Here is a 19,015-nt window from a genome sequence, read left to right as displayed (position 1 = left end):
GCAGTTTCTTCTTTTCACCCAAGTATTTCCCTCTACTCCCTTTCATATCTTCTCCCTCATTCATCCTTGTCTGTTTGTCTGGGACACCTTGAAGAGATTAAAGGTGTGTTGTGGTGCAGCAGAGGGCCTGTCTCTCTCTTTGACTGGTAGAAACACAGCAATGCACTGACCAGCTTCTTTCCTGCTGTTGCATCATGGCCATGTTGCATGCTGTTTACTTTCAAAGGGCCAATATAATACAGTTGCTTTCTCTCTTGCCCCCTTCTTTCCATCTTTTATTCACTGGCTACTGGTGCCATGTAGCACTTACGTTACAGTTTAGCTCCAGTCAACTAATTTTGCAAGTTTTCCTCAGAACTTGTCAATCAACTGTGTGTTTGTAGTGTTACGCATGAGGAACTAGGTTTATTGAGTGTCTAAGGTTCCAAGATGGACTCAGGTTGGTGTCTGTGGTGTCTTTCATCAAAGATAGATGCAAGTCAATACATCACCTACCAAAGCCTAAATCAGCATAAGTGAACATATAATCTAATCTTATTCTTGAAAGACATATTTAGTGAACAATATTGGCAAAAAATGAAAGTACCACTGGTTAGGTAACCTAACCCTTCCATTTATCAGGGGCCCATAACAAGTAACAGCACAAATATAAAAAACACAAAGGTTCACTTATGCAAAAATGGAAAGGTTGGAAATAATGAACATGAGAGAATAGCGCATTTTGTACATCTCACATGCTTGGTTTTGATAGCTGTTAACTTTCACCTTCAGTTGATCCCTTGCCCTTGTGTTGATTGCTCAGAACCACAAGGGCTCACTGGCTAATGTGGAAACAAATGCGCTCAATAATTTTCTCAGTGGGAATGAAGCATTATTACCCCCCACCAAATAAATAAATTAATAATACTACACATGTGCCATGCATTGCGTAATGCTTGCACAAATCCCCCCTCAGGAATGTTTTCCCTCAGAACACACAAAAGAGCCCACTAGGCTTTTGAATATTCATTAAATTTGACATTCTAGACAGGAGGGGAACTGACAAGCATATCAGCCTGACTCACTCAACAAAATACTCATCTTAATCCACTGATAAGCCTTGCCATATTTGAATAACTAATCAGGAAGTTTAGTGAGTGAAATCCAGTCAAAGCCAAGTGAGAAAGTTTTTTTTTTGTATTGTTTCTACCTTTAAAACTGCAGATATGAAGAAAAGCCAAAAATTGTTTCTACTATTCACTCTTTCTTTGTTTTGATATTCTGAATAAAGATGCAAGCATGGTCTCATGTTTACAGTCCATCCCTAAAGTGTTGTGTAGGACACAGTTCTGCTTGCTCACTTTCAGTCATCTTTGTTGCCGTGATTATTATAATTATTAAACACACATATATGCATACACATTCATTAGTTTGCATACATGAATAAGAAACCTTCCTTGTGGTCACATCACTAAGAAGGAGAGTTAATTTGCCAAGCATGTTTGTATGTGTATGTGGGGATTGACAATCATTGGAGCATGGCCAGTGGAAGGCTTCATGCCAATCTAATCTAATGGAGAATTTGCTGCTCATGTTGACTTGAGAGAGATGTCAAAAACACTTTAAGCAATGTCTCTTTTCAAGGATTCTTTTTTCCTGCCTGAAGTGTCAGTGCCTCTTTTGGTGGATTTGGCATCCAAACACTTTCATTTTGTCCGTAAGTGTGCATATGGACATCAGACTGAGAGGAAGTTCCCCAGAGCTAACATATTTCCAGCTGGTAATTGTGCATGCGTGTGTGTCAACATGTGGGCATCAACAACAAGGCACCCCAGGTGCATCTCAGGGAGTTGTGGCACAGCTTCTGTTAATCTGGCACATAATGTAAAAATAATTAATCATTTGTCTCGTTCTTTCACTTTGTAGACAAACTGTGCATATCGCCCAAGTCTTTGTAGCTTAGTATTGATACAGTTCTTCCTATGAATAATCTACAAAGTAAAGACAGGGAATAGAAGTGAAAAAAATAAAGATAATTGTTTATTAGGGCAGATTATATGTGATAATTCAGTTTTTTTTTTGTACAGATTTTGGTGATTGGATTCTAGATTTTATGATAGAAGATCATCTGCCCTGAGCAGCAGCAAGTTAAATCTCCCCGTGGAGTACAGTCGCTGGTCGCGGTGGCTGATGACTCTGCTGACACTGACAAAATGATGAAGAAGGTGAATCTACCAAGACTGGGCAGTGATCGGGAGTTGAAGGGTCATGCATAACAGCAGAATGAGAATACTAAAGGCTAAGAGAGAGTCATAATTAAAAGGACAGCAGCAAGATGATGAGAGAGGCTAACAATGTAGGTGTGTTGCTGAGCTAACGGATAGATAACTGATAAGAACAGCTGATATCTCAGTTGACAGTCCTAGACAATGACGGCAGGAAATTATGGTGGCCTAAGCGTTCAAAAGAAATGTTTTCCCAACTGAACTTTTGCTATAACTTAATTTAAGATTAGTTAGATAAGTTAGTTAAATTAGATGCCCCTGCACATTCCATTATTGGAAAGATCCTTCCCGGCCACCTGGTTTGGCTCCAGAAAGTATATTTTGCTGACTCCTGCTGAAGAGGCCTCAAATCTCCCTAACCTTTTAGTCTAGACTATGTGGCTGTTGAATGGACCCTGCCTGAAGTTTCCTGGCTGTACGTCTATTCATAAAAGGTGAAAAATGATTTAGCCAATGGCCAAATCCAGCCAAGCATTAAAAGCAGCCAGAGAAATCTTAAAAACAGTCATAAAATCCGCATTTAACCAGTGCAAGGACACTAAAGCTTGAGTTATATGACCTCATCTTTTACTTAAAAGCTGTAATGCTACATTTAGCATATTGCCAGAATTTTGACCTAAGGAAAACTATAGTCATTTAAATGAGACAAAATATGATCGACTTTCTCCACATAGCAGAAGGACAAAAGCTGCTTAATTTTAGAACAGTTTTTGGCAGGAGAATATATTAGCATTCACATATGCAGATATGCATGGACAGGGATGTATGCAAAAACTATTCAAGATGACACACATAGAGAACAAATAATTACATGAATGTCACATACTATTTCACACACTCCTGTGATTTCTAATCTCCTGGAGTGTGAGAGGAGGATACTGAGGGAAAGAAAGGTGAAGGCGGTGGAGAGACAGAATCACAAAGCACACTGAAGCTGACTTTAATTACAAATTCATCTCGACCTGTTTGTGAAAATCAGCCATGCATGCAATGTTTACTTGGCTTAACCAGACTCTTTGTACCTATCCCCTGATCCTTTCATAGTGTCCTCTTGCATCATATCCCATCACTGCTAGAAGCCCTAATTTAAAGACTTGAATTAAGAATACAGGACACCAGCCCTTTCTAACTTTATTATGGCCTCAATGGTTTAATGTGCAGAAGTGAGAAAGCTACAAAGGGACCATTTTAATATCTTTTCATTAATTACAGAATACAAATTGGAGAACTCAGAATTCTGTTGAAATGTGTAGAAAGGTTAATAAATAGTTTCTTTTGTTTTTCCTCTGATCTTCAGAACTTGAGTTACAAGAACAAGAAGGGGACCTCGCTAACAGAGGCAGAGTTATTAAAGGTGTGATGAAAGGAACCTATAAATACATAAAAGTGACCATCGGAGGCAGACTGGTTTGGGAATCATGCTTCTGGTGGATAACATTGAGTGGGAGACATCAATTAGAAGTACATTCTCCAGCTTCACTGTCCAAACTGACATTGATGTGCCTCGAACATGATCAAAACCTCCACTATTTCACTGGAGTCTCACAAGGCTTTAATAGCCAAATCCTTGTTGTGCAAGTGTATAAAATTCCTGTTTGGTTTCCACCAGTTGAAGAAAATATCCGAGGGGAGTATATGTCTTGTCGCTTGTTGACAACTTGGAGTCCAGTAACTGGTGGACAGGTAGAGTATCTGTCAGAGCTGCCTACATGTGGTAATAAATCTGATGGCAGTAATGAGACTGAATCAAAGCAGTGAAGTTGTGAGTCATAAAACCAAACAATCAGCTGAAGGACATTATAAAGGCTGCTAGCACTGAAAGGAATTGCAGTCAGGTGATAACTCTCTGTTACTATGAACAAACCTCTATTGTACTACATACAGTTATTTGACCTATTTTTATATAAAAATACTGATTATGGCTTCTTAACAAAAGCCCTTATGGCTAATCTTCATCTCAGGTATTTACCAGTGTAGCCACTCGGTTGTTTCTGTCACAGCTTGATATTATATTACACATCTTGATAGACTAATAGTAGGTAATTGATGAATAGGTAAACAGTAAGTTGGATAATGTTGTTGGTTGCTTTGGGCCCTGGGTGCCCTCTAGTTGTTTATAAAAATCAGGTAAGGAGGAGGACTTAAAATTGCAACCATCACATGAAAATTCATGGGCAAAGTAAAATGAAAAATAAAAGAAGAACAAACCTTTGGAGACAGAAGTGATCAAGTTTGATAGTGTGGAGACAAGAGGTGTTTTTACAGATGCAAAGCAGATTGTAGAATATCACTTGTGTTACTAACATCTCATAGGACAACCAAGTAAAGAAAATTAGATTCGCCACTTTTTCCTCAGTGCAGATATTGCAAAAACTACTGTTAATGACCCTTAACATTGACCACTGTGTTCAGCTGGGATATGGAACTATATTTGCTTACAGGGCTTGGTGTGATTGTTGAGCCTTCATTATCCTAAATTAAATCAAGTGCTAGTGTTTCAAAGTGGCACTAAAGCAAACCCAGTGCTGTAACAGCGTGGTTAAAATGTGCAAAAGTCCAGATCTGACTCAGGACTTGAGCCATATGCAGTGTACTGTGATGCTTGCTCTCTCCAGCACCTCTCTTCATTAGGGAGATTTTTTGAAAGCTTTATTATTACTGAAGGATCTGGGTAAGGGAGACACTTGTGACAATAGAGGAGATCCTGTCATGAAGTGATTATTTAAGTCAGTGCATCAATTAACATGTCTGCCTAACGAGGAGCCCTGTTGTTATTCGTGACAGCAGAATTACTTTGGTGTTATCAGTGGGAGAGACATTTGTAGAATCAAATTAATTGATCGAAAGCGCTTAATTTACACAGAGCCAAAATTAGCTACCTGCAGATTGCTAAAAAGATAAACCAAAAAGATCATTGAGTTATTGTTGGGCAAACCACCCCTCATGTTTTAAACAACCAACTGTGTAAAATGTGTCTCATGATGGGATACGTTTGACACGGTAAAGTTATGTAATTTAAAAACATATAAAATTTTGTTATTTATGCTGCAGAATATTATTCTTTCTATGCTTTATTCTTTTGACTGCTAACTGGGATTCAGAACAGACATTTCAGAAGCGACTTCAGCTATGTTAATACTGTCTTCCATTACTGTAGCTAAAGACCAGATAATTTTAAGGTAATTTTTCATGCCTTTGTATTAGTATGAGGAAAGCCTGACAGTGGCTTTGGTATTTAAGGGATGTCGTCTACTGCCTGTTAACAGTCATGTTGTCCTCTATAACCTCTACAGTATATCCCATACTACTACTACTCTTCTACAACATGTCTGAAATGTGTCAGTTATACACAAACCTTTAGATTTTTTTTTTCACATTCTTATTGAAGCTGCCTTTTTCTCGCTGTTTCAGAATCTTGAGAAGACAAGAAGACATTTTTCTATGAATAAAACAAAAATCATTGGAAATATGCTGACCTGCACCCATGTCGGAAATCTGCACTCTGAGCTTTATTATAGGACAAGAGTAGAACAGCCAAAGAGGACTAGCTGGATATCTGAGACAGCAACTAGCACAGCACATCCTCAATTTAAACCAGCCTCACTTTCTCTTTATCTCTCTTTCTCTTTTTTTATTTCTTTCTGCCCTCACACCATACTTCTCCCATTTCTAACTGTCAACTCCCTCCATCTCCTGAATCTTTGCATGCATTTGTAACACACATACACACACCTTGCTTGAGGGTAAGCCTTTCACAACACAAATTTCAGTTGCTTTTTTTTCCACACAGGTGGAGGAATCAGAGGCTTAAGGAGGGAAAGATAGACAGGATAAAGACAGCGAGAGAGAGAGAGAGATGAGAAAAAGAACTTAATCCCAGATTGATGGCTGCTAATAAAGTTTGATTATTACTGACAAGGCACTCTGGGTTTCTAATTGACACTTGTAATAGCCTGAGAGCCCAGACAGTGAAGGAAAGGGAGAGAGAGGTGAGAAAGAGGCTTTTCTTTTGCCTCAGCAGAGCTGTACCAGCAGCACATCACAGTTCAAATTACAAAATGAAGGGAAACACAGGCAGATAAAATGAAGTTAAGGAAAAGCATGTTGGTGATTTGTCAGGTTTGTCAGGAGACTGATCAACTTTTCAGACCTCAATGCCAACCTTTTCTTAAAAAGGAACTAGCAAACAACTCTTCTAAATATTTGAAACAATGTCAGTTTGTCTGTGCAGCAATTGGCAATGAATCATAAAGGATGCACATGTGTACTCCTGTATTCAGTTAAAAATAACTAATAGCCAAAGACAACAGATTTTGATGCAAATTCTGTTAATTTAGTCTTTTTGTCATACATAGTTGTTTCCACTGAAAAGAGTGAGTAAGACGTTCATGTGTTACTGCAGTGAGAACATGAAACATCTCTCTAGTGGGATGGCACAGTAATGTTGCTCTAAATGTACCTTGTAACAACACAGTTCTTGTTATAATATTAGCCAAAATATGTCTACTTGTTTTCAAGTTCTCCAGTGTTTTGCTTTCTTTTGATTTTGGAGACATTGCAGAGAGAGGAAAGAATGAATTCTGAAATAGGGTAGGAACAATGTCATTTGTCCATTTATTGTCCTCAACATATTCTATATTTGTTTTGTCACTCCCTGCATTTCTCTTCAAAGGATTTTTTTTTTTTTTTTTTTGTCCTCAAGGCAAAGTCATAACGGGAAATGTTCTCAAGTTTTACAGGACCTTTAAAAACTCCAAACAACGCAGTCCTGTCTCACTATTTTCTTTTGTTTATATCACTTCACTTCTGAGGTCCAGGTTTCATAACTCATTAGATCAATTAACATTATTTTCATACTGGAAAAAAAAGACATATTCCATTGCTTGTTCTGTGGGTTATTCTAAATGGGACCTTGTTCCGCAGACTTTTTTTAAAAAAAAAATGATTCTACTGATTATGTATCAGAGTGGATCACCTTAGTTGTCCCAGTATCTGTACTGCTATTGCCCTGGCGCCATAGAAAAACAAAACTTAGAGATACTAGAGTTGAAAGTTCAAATCTTTCTGTGGTCGTTCAAGCTAAACCTTCATGCACTAATGGCTCTGTAAAGACCTTGGTATAAAAACATCTAGCAGATGGTACCTTTTATGTACTGTGAAAACTCACAAATTATAACCCTCTCTCTCTCTCTTTCTCTCTCTCTCTCTCTCTCTCTCTCTCTCTGTCTCTCTCGCTCAGGTTCAGAAATGGTAGAGGCTCAGTGTCAGAGGTTTGAGGTGAGGAGTACAGATGGAGAAAGAGTTCTGTTCTCAGCAGATGAAGAAGAGATCAGCATCGGCACTGAGAAACTTAGAGTCACAGGTAAGGAACTACACAAAGTACTGTATATACTGTACTATATACTTAAAATAAGCAGCATGGCTTTCTGCAAAAGCTTCCTGTGTAGTTGTTGACTTTCTTGCTCTTTTGATTAGTTTTTCTGTTAGTGTGTCCTTGGCTTGTTTGTCTCTTGCATGCATGAGACAACACCCTGTCCTGCCAATGTTTCACACTATTCTACTGATCTACATTTGGTGGTAACACACACACACATGTGCAGACAGAAAGATGTGAAGACTGTTAGAAACAAACGTGGATGTAAACAATTCTGAATTTCAAATAATAATAAAAAATGCAAATGTTTTATAAGGAGAGAAATACATTCAACACATTTATTGGTGAGTATGGATATACTCAGTTGGCTTTGGTGAGCAACACTGTATGTAAAAATAACTTTTATTTATTGACAAGAAAACTCCACCCTTTAATATTTTGCATCTTTAATGATGCCCCCCCCATCTCTCTTTTTTGTGCAGGGCTGATTAATTGGTTAGGAGCTCCATGAGGCAACGCATGACAGCTTCATTATCTGACGCCCAGAGTCACCTAAAATGAAATAAATTTTGCATCCAGATATCTGAGATACTGCATAATAATAGTAATCAGATCAGTGAGAGGTCTAGGCAAAGCCAGGTCAGTGCAAAGATGAGTGAAAAGTAACTAAGAAATGATATGGGAAATTGCCCATTGTGGGCTACAGCAAATTTATTTCACTTATTTTTTTACTTATTTTCTATCATTAAATGATTAAATGATCGAACAATGTCTCCAGACATTCTGTAGTAACAAAGGCTTCACAGCAAAGACCGCATAGCTATTGTGGAAGTTTGCATGTAAGCCTGCTGTTTATGAGAATCAGCCAATGCTGAATCAGCCAGAAGTCAGAGCCATGGCAGCTTGTGAGGGGTTACTAGCGGGCCTGATTTTGAAAGTGAAAATATAAACCCAGTCTGAATGGTGTTGGTTTCCAATGTACTGGCTCTACTTTGAAAACACTTGATGGGTGTTGTATGCCAGGACGTGTGCCATCTAACAGGCTATGACAAGCTCATAAACTTTCCATGTACAACAACAACAACAGAGTGCTCAGGCGAGTAACTCAGCCTGATTGCTGTAAATATGCAAACGAAACCCAAAGTAACAGTCATAAACTGGAACAAACAACTGGTTAACAAAGTGAGAAACATCATTGTGTTTTGTAGGGATGTGCAGGGAGGCCTGTATTTGTAACTGGGTTTGTATTTGTTGAGTCAGAGGAATTACTTGCATTTATTTGTATTTGAATAAGTGGAAGCAGGCATAACAATGCATTTTTGTGATATTTGTGGGGGGTTGGGTGGATAATAGGATAGTATGCTTGAAATGCAAGTGACTTAGCATCTCTGTGAATTTACATACTTTGTACAATTTACAGATCATTGACAAACAGCCAGTATGTTTTAAAATATCAACTGCTTTGGAGGTAACCTCAAGAAATAATAGTGTATGCAGCAGTTTCCAAAAAAAATAAAATAAATAAATAAATAGATTTACACAAAAGCAGTTTCTCTCAATCATCACTCACTACAAGCATGTGGTGTCTGTGTCCCTATCTTTGCTGTGTTAGAATGTTTCAAGGGGTCAGCCATGGTTGTGGCTCTTAAAATGTAGTCTCCTTCCCTGCTGTCTTGGTCTCTATGTCTCTCATAAAGAGATGCAGGTCTGTGTCTGTGCAACGCAGGCAGGCTGAGCAGAGGCACACAAAACCTACATTTTGACTGTACTTAGACAAAATCTGGAAGGTTGTGCAGAGGTTTGGGTGTATTTTTCTTTAGGAAGCAACAACTGTGAAACAATCAGAATAATCTTTATTTGCTGTCTAAGTCACTCAACCACTGATGTTCTCTCAGATTTGAGCACTGTTGAGCTGAGTGGGTGAATTGTTTACAAACAGCAACCAAAATACTCCAACCAAAATATATTTTTTGACTTTAACTAGTGGACATTGACAACATAGTAACAATGGAGCTAACTTTTCTGCAACAGAGAAAGTAGTCAAATAGTCTATGCAAATCCAAGTGTTGATGGGATTTAAAACAATAACACAAAAGATAGAACTAATTCTACACTGTCAACAACAAGGCCAACAGGTGAATCCTAGACAAATCCCTTCCCTGTCAAACAAGCTGCTTCTTCTAAGTCAAAATATTAGCACAGCAACTTTGCTAGAACAGCCATAACTAATGTATAGACTTACTGACTGAGTAGTGAGCACGGTGTGTTGGTGGACTTGCAACTACGCTGTCAGAGCAAATTAGCTAATCTCCTTCTACCATTCAAACACACTCCACTTCACATGTTGCAGGTATTTTGCTGAAAAGAAATTATTTTTAATATAGTTGTTTAAAGTAGATATTATTGTTTATATTATATTATTACATTATATTATCTTTTGCTTTGCCAAATATTGTATTCCAGTTCAGCTTTAGCCCTAGTGTAGAGATCAAAATACAGCTGAGATCATTTCATTTGAGCTTTTCTTTTTTCTTTGGCAGTTTCAAAGACACATTTGTGCAGTGTTGAGTGGGCCTTAGAATAAATCAGAGTTTAAGGTAGACAAATGCAACAGTGCTTTCGAAGTTTGGGTCCTTTGGAGGTACAACCGCACCTATTTGGAGAAACAATCTAAATAACCGTTTAATATCTGTCAGACTGCCAAAGTTGCCTCTTGCAGTATTGAATTTGTAGCAGTGCTGAGTTTACAACAGGCCTTCCACAGTCTCAGCAGGAGCCATATCCAGCACTTTCCCTAAGCATCTGTTCAGCGCTGCAGGGTTAAACACTGCATTATATCAGAGCCAATATTTTCCACAGGACAATTATGCTCATGTATTAGTTAAGTATGTTTTGGATGGTAAAGCAATGCCACCTTGGTGACATTTTTTTAACATGTCAGAAACAAATATTGAACATAGGTAATCAGCAATAAAAGATGATATGGTTAACCACATGAATTGACTTTGTTAAGGCCAAGGAAGGACTACTACATTTCAAAAATATATTCATCATTAACTTCCAGTGTGACAAAGGGATTACATTTGTACTGCAACATTTGCACAGTCAGTTCCTCATTCTTCTCATTTTCATGCTACTCCCAACTTTGGTGCTACATGTTCCCAGTAAAGGTATTCCTACTGGAAACACTGTCATATTTTAATGTAATTTGTATGGTGTATGGATATTAGCACGGGTGCCGCCTCATCCCCAGGAACAGAGTTATGATTGCAATATTGTCCAATATGTGTTTTTATTTCCTTCATCTCAGCCACTCTTATCCTTGCTACAGGGAATGAAGGCGTAGTGTTCAGCCATTCAGTAGAGACATCACATGTGAGGGCAGAACCCTTCCAGGACCTAAAGTAAGTAACCTTAATTATTTTTTATCAATATGTGTGTGTGTGTGTGTGTGTGTGTGTGCGTGCGTGCGTGTGTGTGTGTATGTCAGAAAAGCAGTCTGGCACACTCACAAGCAGTCTGGCACACACACACACAAGTTCCCCTTGTTAATATTTTAGTTGGGGTGAAATATTTATGAAGTGTATGTTCCTGTGAATAATTACTGAGACAGTAACACCACAAATAACAATTGGGAAAAATATGTTGTGTAATATTTTAAGTTACTGAATTAGCTAACTAGCCAGTCTTGCGGGACAGTCTGCTCCTCAGTTGTAATCAGTGCAGAAAGAGGTGTGCTGGTGACTGGCAGTGTGACAGTCTGACAGTCCTGAGAGAGAGAACAAAAAGAACAACAAACCCCCCCCGGACTCCAGTGTACAAGGGTCATGCTGTTACCAGGTGGAACTTTCCACTGACACACGCACTTAAAGCCATGTTGTGCCAGATGTTTGCTCAGTTTACAGAGATAGGCCTTTATTAGTCCTGCGCTGGGGAAATTCACAATTCCTGTTTACATGTGGAATAGAGTTTATGGTTTATGCACGTTTTATGAGGACCACATCAATAATGCATTAAAGGGGCATACATAGTGTATAATAATTCATTCATAATAAATATGGTCAAAAACATATACTATATCAACAGTCACAAAATATTATAGACGTGACTTAAAATTAATTATAAGATATGTAAGAATGCATAATGAATGCATTATAAGACACTATGAGTGCCCCTATAGGGCTTTATAGATGTGGTCTTCATAGAACACATTACCAAGTTGATTACATTTTTTTGCCTTAACTTGTTAGAAACTGATGTGAGAACAGGGTCTTCTCAAGATAATGGAAGGTTTATCCGTAATAGTTGTAAAAAGGGTAGAAAAGAAAAAAACAGTCTGAGCCTGAGTATGTGCACCACAGGCAGCTCCTCAATTACACTGACACAACTCAGACTTCTTCACCTCAGTTTGATCTATCATCACCTTTAATAGCCTACTGTAACAACCGCCCAGACTGCTAGTTCTCCTGTCATTGCATTTAATGGACCACACCAGCTAAATGTCTTCTCATCCCCTCTCCTGATATGTGATTTGAGTGTCTTTCAGGTGCATGTGCTGTTCTCATGTCTCAGCCTCACTGGGGTGTTATCAGACAGCATGTAGCTGAAGTAGCTTTTGGCCAGGGAGAAAAACACAAACATAAAGAAAGGAAGGCAGAGGGATGGAGGTAGAGAGATAAACAGAGGGGAATTTGAAGAAGCGATAAGGCATAGTGGGAATCAAGATGTGTGAAATGCTCTGTACAAGGAAAATGGGGAAGACGGGAGGAGATATAATTGAGTGGATTGAGGAAGAAGAAACAGGGCTGGGGTGACGAAGAGGACGATTAAAATAAGAAAGAAAAAAGACAGAGGGCAGAGAGGATGACAGAGGAAAAAAGCTCAGAAGGAAGGAGTGGAACTTAATGTATATAAAAATAGATTAAAGAATAGATTAAATCAAACTCAGACTCTTTCAGCAGATAATAGCATACAGAAAGAATATGAATGTATTCAGGTTATACAAAATAGCCAGTTCCTTCTGAGCCAAGTGGAAAACATGAAATTAAAAGTATGGAACCAAACTAGACAGAATTTTTTAAAACCAAAAGACTTGGATTATTGTTAAAACAAAGTTGTGAATGTTGTGAGACAATGTTTCTGTGGACTGAAAACGCCACATGACATTCCAGCTATTATCAGTTTTTAAAACTGGAAGACTATGTTGGTTACTCAATGCTCTTCTGAAGTATTTAATATAATATTCAAATAATTGAATCAGTTTGCATTAGAGCCTGACAGCTGGACTATAAACCTTGCCTGATCCCACACCTTTGATTCCGTCCATTCCACTGAGTTGACTGATTCACCAGGCATTGTAACATGAAACAGTGGTCTCAGACAATCCAGTGAGCACGGCTCAGGGAACAAGGGGTTGTTCAGTGATTCTAGCCATGTGATTTGCTAGTCCTGGGTTTGAATCCAGCCTGGGGCCTTTGTCAAATGCCTTCATTCTCTCTGCCTCCCTAATATTTTTGTTTCCCTTTTTTCTGTATAATTTCAAGAAACAAGGTGGAGGAAAAAAAATGAAAGAAAAAATGTTTTAAACATAAAATAGGTTCAGAAACAGAGAAGTTGAAATTTCTTGATGCAAAGCTATGAGATCGATGGACATAGAGAGAGACAAAGAAATGGATGAAAGCAACGCAAAATGAGCTGGGAAAATAGGATTTCATACACTCTGAGGGATCAAAGGAGACAAGTGGGGGGAGGCATTTTGAGGAGTTCGTGCATTAGATGGAGTTAGCTGAAGGAAACCAAGAAGTGATAGAGGGAGGTGTTGGGTTAGGAGGGGAAGGAAATATATAGAGAGAAGGCGGAGTGAGAGCACCGGGTCAATGGATGGGTCAGTGCAGATAAGCAAGGCAATGAAAGACCTGTGGTGAAGACCTCAGGTGAAGAAAGAAAAGGAAGCTGTTATGAATTGAACACAGCAAAGGCGTTTGGGCTGGGGGATTTTTCTCATCAGTTTTAACAGATTTAGTGTCATTAACACCTATGTGGAGTGACGTAAAACAGCTAAAAGCACTTAATGGATCATTTTTACCTGAATCAACTGAACTGTCATCACAAACAAGACTGTTAGAGCTTAACATCATGGATATATTGAAACAAATTCTACACACATTCAACCATCACATCCACATAAACATGCGTACATCTACACACACGCACACAATCAAACAAATAATGTAAAAACACAACATAAATGTACTGTCACACCATCTACACATAAGCACAACTCATCCATTAACTGCACAAACACACACACACAAAGAATTTATGCATTAAAGCTCACATTGCAGCATGAATGAAGTGAAACCACTTACCACCTCACACACAGCATATTTTTGGTGCAACCTTAAGAGTACATCATGAGCAGAAAGAGATACACACAAAGTGAAAGCTTCAAACACACATTCACATACATTAAACTGACATCTCAAACTGACAGCTCAATGAAAACTGTAAAAGAACAACACTAACAAACAGACGATTAGATGCTTGAAATACTTACTCCTCTCTGTCTTCGGTTATTAGCAGTTAAATGGAAAGGAAGGAAACTGAAGAAGGGTCATCATCATGATGTTTGTTTTTCTCAACTGAGGTATATTCACTATGAATAAATATTTCACACTATCAGCACCAACATTATGTACATGTTCTCTCCTCTTTTCCTAAGTCACACGCACTTTATTCAACCAAGATTTTTAATCTCTTTGTGGTTGGAATATTTTATCTTTCTATCTGTCTTTTTTCATATCTTTGTCCTCATCTCTCTGTTTTCTAACTCTCCTTATGTACACACTTTTCTCTTTCTCAGTCTCATTTTGTCCACATGTGCACTCCCTTTTTCTGCTATCCCCCCCTCTTTTTCTGTCTCGTTATGAAAAGTAGAGCGTTATGCAGTGAAGGTAAATGAGACATGTAATGAGCGGATTGAAGTCCATTTAAAGCTAATGATCTATCTTACAATTTAACAGTGAGGAAGAGAGAGAGGAAAAGAAGGAAACAAAGAAAGATAGATGACACACACATAACATGAAGTATGGGTCAAGAAATATCTATCATGAAAAATGTTGTATTGGTCCATCTATATCATACATTCTGTAGTTACTGGCTAAATAGACTCTATTTTTATATTTTACCATTGCAGATATTTGTAAGTAGTTTGGCTTTATAGTGTGCTGGGAAACAGAAGGAACAATGCAACAGTTCAGAGTAGGTGAAAGATTAGATCAAGCACTTTCTGGTTGAAACACTAACTTCATGGCAGGTGCATGTGGAGGACAAGCAATGACAAGTTAAAGGTCAAATATGGGAAATTTTGAACATAATATAACAGCAAGCAACTACTTGCCATGTGAAGACAGCACTCTGCTTTTCTGTTCTTTGCTTTGGTAGCTGGGCCAGCTGTGTGATAGATCTTAGTGCATGTGAGTCCCTCCCTGTCCTCATGTATGTTTTTTTTTTCTTTGTTTGTTTTATTTGCACATTGCGACCAACAAGAAACTTCATCTTATTACAGCTAGCAATACACTTATGCAGTAAGAGAATGTTGATTCTAAATGTATCGGCACTGCCTAATTTTACAGATAAGCCTGTGTGGACACAAAATGTCATCTGATTACAAACTTTCTCATTTGATCTCAATTTGATCTTTTGAGCCACAGGCTTGTAGCTGAACTACACCATCTCTTGCACTACTGCAAAATGCAACTAAATCAAATATGTCAGCTTTTGCATTTCCTCTGTTCTACTAATACAGAGTAACTACAGGCAGGACTGAAGTCATGTAATCTGCCAATCACAGTGACCAGAGTGGGTTGCAGTGAAGATTTTTGTCAATTCAGTTCAGTTCAGTTCAGTTCAATTTATTTATATAGCGCCAAATCACAACAGTAGTCTCATGAAACTTTCCAATTAGAGCAGCTCTAGACCAAAATCTATAATGATCCCATGATCAAGGACTTGGTGACAGTGGCGAAGAAAAATTTCCTTCAAGTATGTGTGTGTGTGAGTGTGTGTGTGGGGGAGGGGAGTATATAGACAGAGATGCATAGCAACAGCAACAAGGTATTGCAATAACAATGACAGTATTAACAGTAATGATTTTGATAGTAGTAGCAGTAGTAATAGTGCAAATAGTAATAAAGCTGGTTAAAATTCTTTGGAAGTGTTGTCTTGGATAGCAGATGTCACTGAATCACAACACAGAGTTCTACGACTGGTTTGTACTTGTCGCATAGAAATAAAATGCTCAGTAGTCTGCTTTCCAGAGAACACTCTTGGAAGGCTATGCTGTGCCTTTTCAAAGCCACTGCTGTGATCGCCACTGTAAGTCGTGTTCACACCATTCTGCTTTTTTCAAACTGCTTTTCTACTTTTAAGTGTACAGGGAGTGGCTGGGAGGCAGACAGAAAGAAGTCACTTTGGAAAAAGTGCTGTGCCTGGCATCTTTTTAAGCAGCACAGTTCAACATCTCAGATAGGCATTCATGACAGTGACTGACTAAATAATACAAAACAAGAAGCAGGGATTGACAACACACAGGCAGCCAACAATAAATACAACAAACAGACTAAAAATGAAGGAAGTAGCTGTAGAAAAGTTGGTAGATTATGTTTGTGAAGCACGTAAGCAGGCTGTTTTTTCTTTTTGAGTTTGAGTAGCTTTTGCAGGTTATAGAAGCAGAGACTCCAGAGAGTCACTGTGATAACAAAACTGCTTTTCATTATCAGCGCAACATGTGACTGAGGCAGCACTTTAAGTACAAAAACCACAGCGATTTGTAAGCTGCATCAGGTAGACAAGAAAAGGAATGGTGCAGGAATGACAGTATTTTCTGGTTGTGTTGTATTAAAGACAAACTGGTAAACAGATTGTCCGAGAAGATAACTTAGTTAGGTTTGGGTGATAACTGCTGATCAGCAAAAAGCAGGCATCACTAGTTGATCAATACATGAATTAATAAATATAATTACATTTCCAGGTGATTTGCATGAACATGAACAGTACTGTAAAACTGCATATACTGTTATAGAAGATTTTGTTCATGTCAGATTTGGTATTTGTGTCTTGTCAGACAAGGCGATTGCTGAGTGTTTCAGTGATTGTGTATGTGTGTGTTTGTGAGTGTGTCCACTGTGATTAAAGGTTCAAACTTTCTTCAGTATTTGTAGTTGGAGAGTAAACTTTGAATTATGTTGTTTCTTGTGTTTTCTCTTTGACTGACTGTAGTAAAAAAAATTAGTGCTGGCTGTTCCTCATCTTTGTCCCCCGTTACTTGCTATTCATTTGACAGTTTCACATCCTGTGCTGTGAAACATGCTCATGACTTTTTATTTGAGTGTGACTTTTTAGATGGGAACATAAAACTTTAACATAAAAGCATAAACATAAAAACATCACATTTTGTGCTCAGTAGAGAGAAAAGAGAGAGACACACTTCGTTTTCTGCATCTTTTTTCTCCATACAGCAGCAACATTTCACATTACAGGTATGAAGTTCATCTTATATATTAAGGTCACCAAAAGGTCAAAAACAGAGAGAGGTCAAATAGAAAACATAGTCATCATTGCTGCCCTTTAACACAGCTAATGGCTCAAAGTGACTCCAGAGGATGACATTAACTAAGGGGTCAATAAGACGCCTCCCTCAACTGGGCAAGGAAAACCTTCCAAAGGATTAAGTGAGATGGGATACTGGAAATGTCTTGGAAGGACAGCGCACAAGAAAGGACTGTCTTCCAAGGAAAATTATAAGTACTGAATGGGCAGTAAAAAATAGCAAATTAAAGATGCAGCAGCTCAGAGTAGATGGTCAAACTGTGAAATAAAAAAATAAATACATAGTCAAAATGAGTCAGAGTTATAGTGCAGCAGTCACCTTGACCATAACATGTGTAATCTATCATAATCCAGTGTGCCATAGGGGACACACTGCCGCAAAAAACAACAGCAAGGAAAAAGCACTACTTTGACAGAAAAAGCAAAAATCAATCGACAATTAACCAAAAAAGTTTGTGTCTCACACAGCAACACGGTGCTGATGCAAGCGGACATTGGGTTACCGCAGGTCTCTTACTTCATCTGATGCTTGGCTCCAAAGCAGAGAGAAGCAAGCTGCTGCACAGTCAATATTTCCCTGTTTCTATCCACTCTTTCATCCCCCCCCCCCCCCCCCCCCCCCCCCCCCCGTTCTTCTTCTTCCAAGTCCTGGGGTCATGAGAAGGCTCCCTGGGGAGTGTTAGCCCTAACACAGCAAGGGCATCGAAAAAAGATTTGTGCTGTGCACCCCTTCCTCCTATCCCTCACTTCATTTCTATGTATCTATCTATCCTTCCATCTGAGAAAAGAAAGAGGACTGCAGAGGAACCCTATCAGATTCTGGAGCAGAGGAAAGGATTTTATTCAGAAAGTGTAGGTTAAAAAAGTGGGCTTGGGATAACAGATGACAGATATAGAATGTTATCGTTTAGCATCCATTAAGCCCTGCGCAGGCACAGATATCACTGAAGTTTTGGTCTGACTGCAGCTTAAAGAGAAGAATTATCTTTATTTTATGTTCAGGCAAGGTTAAATATGAATCTACGGAATTTGGAGATTTTTTATTATTCTTTAAGCTATGTTTGTATACCTTCTAAAATTCTCAATTATTTCATAGATTTCCAGAGATTTGTTCATCACACTATATACAGCTAGCTGATAAGGTCAAGTTTATGAAACGTCACAAAAATTATTTGTGTCTTAAACTGAATATTGAGTTGTTTAACACCTATATGACATATTCTACAGGGTACTGTCAAGCAAACCAGTTTTAGTTCCAGTTATTAGTGGTTCTATTTGTTTTTCACTTTGAGGAACTCTAACTGCTTTATGCATCTATCCTTCCTCAAGTGGAAAACACCCAATGCAGAGCAGTGAGAATAATTTATGACTGGGAAAGTGTTTAACCCTCCCTTCCCTCATCAACTAGCACCTCAGGGTGCTACTCTTAATTAGGACGTGTGATTTCACTTTTGTGTTCTTTATATTCCTGTAGCCTTTTTTTTTCATTACCATCTGTGCTTTATACTCCTCACACTGTGAGATAAAAATCATTACAGAGTCGAAGGTGAATTAGTTTTTGTTTTTGTTTGTTTGTCCTTCCCTCTGCAGTATGTTTCCATGCAAACTGAGCCAGATCCCACAGTGAGGTCAACCCCTGAAAACAGCTTTGGCTGAGGAAGTTTGTCTGTCTTTGTATATTTGTTCTGTCCTTCTTATTGACTAATCTAGCAGTTTTTAGTCCTGATCTCATGGAGGGCTACTGGCTTTTCTTAGTGGGAAGGTAATT

General features: G+C 38.4%; 1 protein-coding gene across 1 annotated transcript in view; it reads left to right on the top strand.

Moving 5' to 3' along the window:
- The window catches only part of LOC124069506 (zeta-sarcoglycan), a 288,322-nt gene that overhangs the window by 236,703 nt on the left and 32,604 nt on the right, over window positions 1-19,015 (top strand). The window contains exons 5-6 of the mRNA XM_046408730.1: window positions 7,504-7,626; window positions 10,970-11,042. Coding sequence (XP_046264686.1) covers window positions 7,504-7,626; window positions 10,970-11,042 — 196 coding nt within the window. The remainder of the gene's footprint in view (window positions 1-7,503; window positions 7,627-10,969; window positions 11,043-19,015) is intronic.

Source organism: Scatophagus argus, chromosome 2 (assembly GCF_020382885.2).
Source record: "Scatophagus argus isolate fScaArg1 chromosome 2, fScaArg1.pri, whole genome shotgun sequence".
Taxonomy (NCBI): Eukaryota; Metazoa; Chordata; class Actinopteri; family Scatophagidae; genus Scatophagus; species Scatophagus argus.
Note: the sequence above shows the minus strand (reverse complement) of the source record. Positions and strands in the feature narration are given on the sequence as shown.